The following is a 3,316-nucleotide window of genomic DNA, read 5'->3' on the forward strand; positions in this document are numbered from 1 at the left end:
TTACCTACAGTTGAAACCCTAATGCCCTAGATTTGAATCATTTGATTAGGAATTGCGAAATTCCATATGTGTTTACTAACTTTGATACAATTTCGTATGCAAAATCCTACTTCATTAACCTAGGAACCACTTAATCTTAACTGTCAGTATCACAAGTAATTCAACATAAGAAAGTAAGTACCTCTTTCTATTGATGGAAGATAAAACTTAATCACAATTGCTTTCCATTCTACCCCTATTAAAAGAATGCCAATCAGTACATTATATATACACCCTACTTTTTCACACCAAATCACAATAGTTAGTTTATTTCCTCTGTACGTATCCATTGAACACGTTCACACTTCACACTTTTTTTTTTTTTTTTTTTTTTTTCATTTGGGACACGCCCAAACTTAGAATCTTTATTCTCTTATTGAAGCTTACACTGCAACCACTCCTTACATTCTCCCACAAGCTTGCAGCTTTACTGTTTTATTGGCTGGAAGATCCAAATAGTAAAAGACTCTTTTGCCCCTTTAACATTTCCAGCAAGAAGCAGCAACAATGGGCTTAGATTTCCACCCAAGAACCAACGAACCCTTTTCTTCCACAATCGTATACCCTTCACAAATTTTAAGCTTTCCAAGCCATTCCTTTGCCCGAGCCATCAACTTAACCGGGGCAGCTTGAAACCCTGCCCGACTCATTCTCCTCCTCCATTGGTCAACCCTCTCATGCCTTTCCACCCTATTAGGCCCCTCACAACTCACAATATTCTTGATCTCTTCCGCAAAGTAAAACTGTTCAATTTTTGCCCTTCTAGTGTCATATTTAGGTAACATCGCATCAAGAGCATCAAAAATGGCTGAATAGTAATACAAAGCTTCCATAAACCTCCCAAGAAAAAAAGGCCCGTTGTGACTCGAATCCTGTTCCACAAGTACTAAAACTTTCGGGGACAATTCATGGATTATCTGTAAAACCGAATTTAAAGCTCCCCGACTCTCTTTCACCACACAATGGAGTTGTAACATACTGTTCACCACTAAAACTTCATTTTCGTAAGTCTTAATGTCTTCTGGCTTAAGATTCTCCAAACTACTTTCCACCAATGAAAACTCCAAATTTACACCCAATTCACGTGCATACATCTCCAACTCATCACCAATGATACGAAACCGGCTCGCACACTGTCCAATCACGGTTATCCTAACCCGGCGTGGACATTGTCCAGGCTGGTTTGATAGACTCTCTATCAAACCACGCCATTGGTGTCCATGTGGTAAACCAAGGGTCAACCCTAAGTCAACCACATGGACAAAACTCTCTCCCTCAAAGGCTTCCAATATTGTTAAGTTAGCAACAAAGTGTCCGAATTGAATATGCGGGCAAACTTCATACACGAGGCGTAAAGCCTCATCCCTTTTCTCTGAACCTATGAGGTTCAGTCGGTGCGGTTGGACTTGTAGCCCAACCGCACCAAGCGGTTGCACCATGGCTAACCGGTCGGTTAGCCCCTGCATGAAACAGGAAGCAACCCTCTGAAAAGATGACCCGAACACAAGCGCATTGGCTCGAAGCTCAGCTAATAAAGTCGAAGCATGTGCTTTATCACGACATGCAACAGCTTCAGCACATGAGATTAAGAGCTGAACAAGATGCATTTCATGGTTTTCATCCACGTGTCCTTTGTTTTCAACTTTTAACCCATTTTCCAATATCGCGTCTTCAATAGCTTCAGCAGCTAAATATCTTTGAGTGTAAGTCCAAATATGGTCTCTAAATCGAAGCTTGGGTAAACTGTTGGTGCTGTTACTCCGAGGGATAGAATTGACATTTGCCACAGTGGTTTCCGGCATGCTCACTGATCTTTTTATCTTTTTTTGGGTGAAGGGTTTGTTAGCCAAGCTAAATAGCTGCCATGGGGAGGTGGGGTTTTCGGAAAAAGACGAATAACTTTGGGGGTAAAATGGGGATATTGAAAGATCTTGACCTAGGTCAGTTTTGGTATCATATTCATCCCCAACATACAAGAAATTAGGGTTACCCGTGTAAAAAGATTCCTCTGATTTTCTCTTTGTGCCAATAACTCCATTGACACCCACTTTAAGATGATTGAATCTTTGGTCACTATAAAGTGGATGTCCGAAAAAACCAGGAGCCATTTTTGAGTCTCTTTTTTTTGAAGTTGAAAAAAGATCAAATAAAGCTCTGAAAAAATCATAAGCCAGGTGAAGCGAGCTTATATAGAAGTCACAGCTTTGTTCTTGTTGTCAAGAGAATACTATGATGTTTGTTGGTTTCCTTAAATGCCAAATAATTTTCATTTAAAATATAATAATTTTTTAACTTTTAACACTTTGTTTTGTAGTAGCTTTTCTTGAGGTATGAACTAGGTGTCATCATATTCCAACTTTGTTGGTAAGCCACTTAACAGTATATGTTTTTAGTGATCCATAAGTGTTAAAAGGTAGTTGTACTTAGTGTATTAAGTGTTGTACTCTGTTAGGGCGTTAATTGATGGATTAAAGTTCTGTTTAGTTTATTGTAATTTGTTGTTCAGTAAAAATTAAAACCATAAAAATAGTTCACTGTAGCTGTAAATTAGCTTTTGATAAGCTACTTTGAAATAACCTTTGATAAGTTTATAAATTTGATAGGTTTATAAAGACTGTTTTAAAATATTTTAAATAGCCTTAATTATATCTAATGTTAGTTTTTAACTATATATCTAAATGTTCATTTATGTCATTTTACACTTGCAATATAGTTTATCGGCTACTTTTTACTGAACAATATTAATTGGTAAGTTAAGCTACAGGTAGTTTTTAAGCTAAAAACTAGTTATTTAGCTAGCCTATCAATCATGGTCTAATTTATTTATGGATATTTAATTTAACCCCCTCGGTCAAGACTATATTTGCCGGCAAGTAGCCACATAACTATTTAATTTAAGTGACGAAAGGTATGATTTTAAGATTATAAGATGTGAACAAAAGCAATTTTAGTCTCAAAATTAAAGGTTTATCTATTATATACTTAATTCGCTTCCTATAATTAAGATTAAATAACCAGTCTATAAGAAAACAGGTCCTAAATGGTTAAAGAAAAGCAGAGGTGATGTCATCTTCCAAAATATTAGGGGATGAATGTAATCTGAACATTGTTTGAAAGAGTCCACTGTCTAGCGTTGAAAGTCAGACTCGTTAAAAACTATGTTGCAAGAACACTTGTGCACGCCATGAATACTGGAATATGTCGATTCCGAACAAAGTTGAGATTGAGAATACGGTTTTATTTATTTATTTATTTTTTTTTTTTGTTTGTTAAATGT

At 36.6% G+C, this 3,316-nt stretch overlaps 1 protein-coding gene across 1 annotated transcript; it reads right to left on the reverse strand.

Moving 5' to 3' along the window:
- Window positions 1–518: 518 nt before the first annotated feature.
- On the reverse strand, window positions 519–2,147 carry LOC145105324 (GRAS family protein RAD1-like). The gene has a single exon (XM_079042447.1). The coding sequence runs from the start codon at window positions 2,145–2,147 to the stop codon at window positions 519–521; it is 1,629 nt and encodes a 542-aa protein (XP_078898573.1).
- Window positions 2,148–3,316: the final 1,169 nt, after the last annotated feature.

Source organism: Lactuca virosa, chromosome 4 (assembly GCF_052849685.1).
Source record: "Lactuca virosa cultivar CGN04683 chromosome 4, Lactuca_virosa_CGN04683_v6, whole genome shotgun sequence".
Classification (NCBI taxonomy): Eukaryota; Viridiplantae; Streptophyta; class Magnoliopsida; order Asterales; family Asteraceae; genus Lactuca; species Lactuca virosa.

Bases quoted from the DNA above. Each gene is read 5' to 3' on its own strand.
- LOC145105324 (XM_079042447.1), bottom strand. From the start codon at position 2,147: ATGGCTCCTGGTTTTTTCGGACATCCACTTTATAGTGACCAAAGATTC.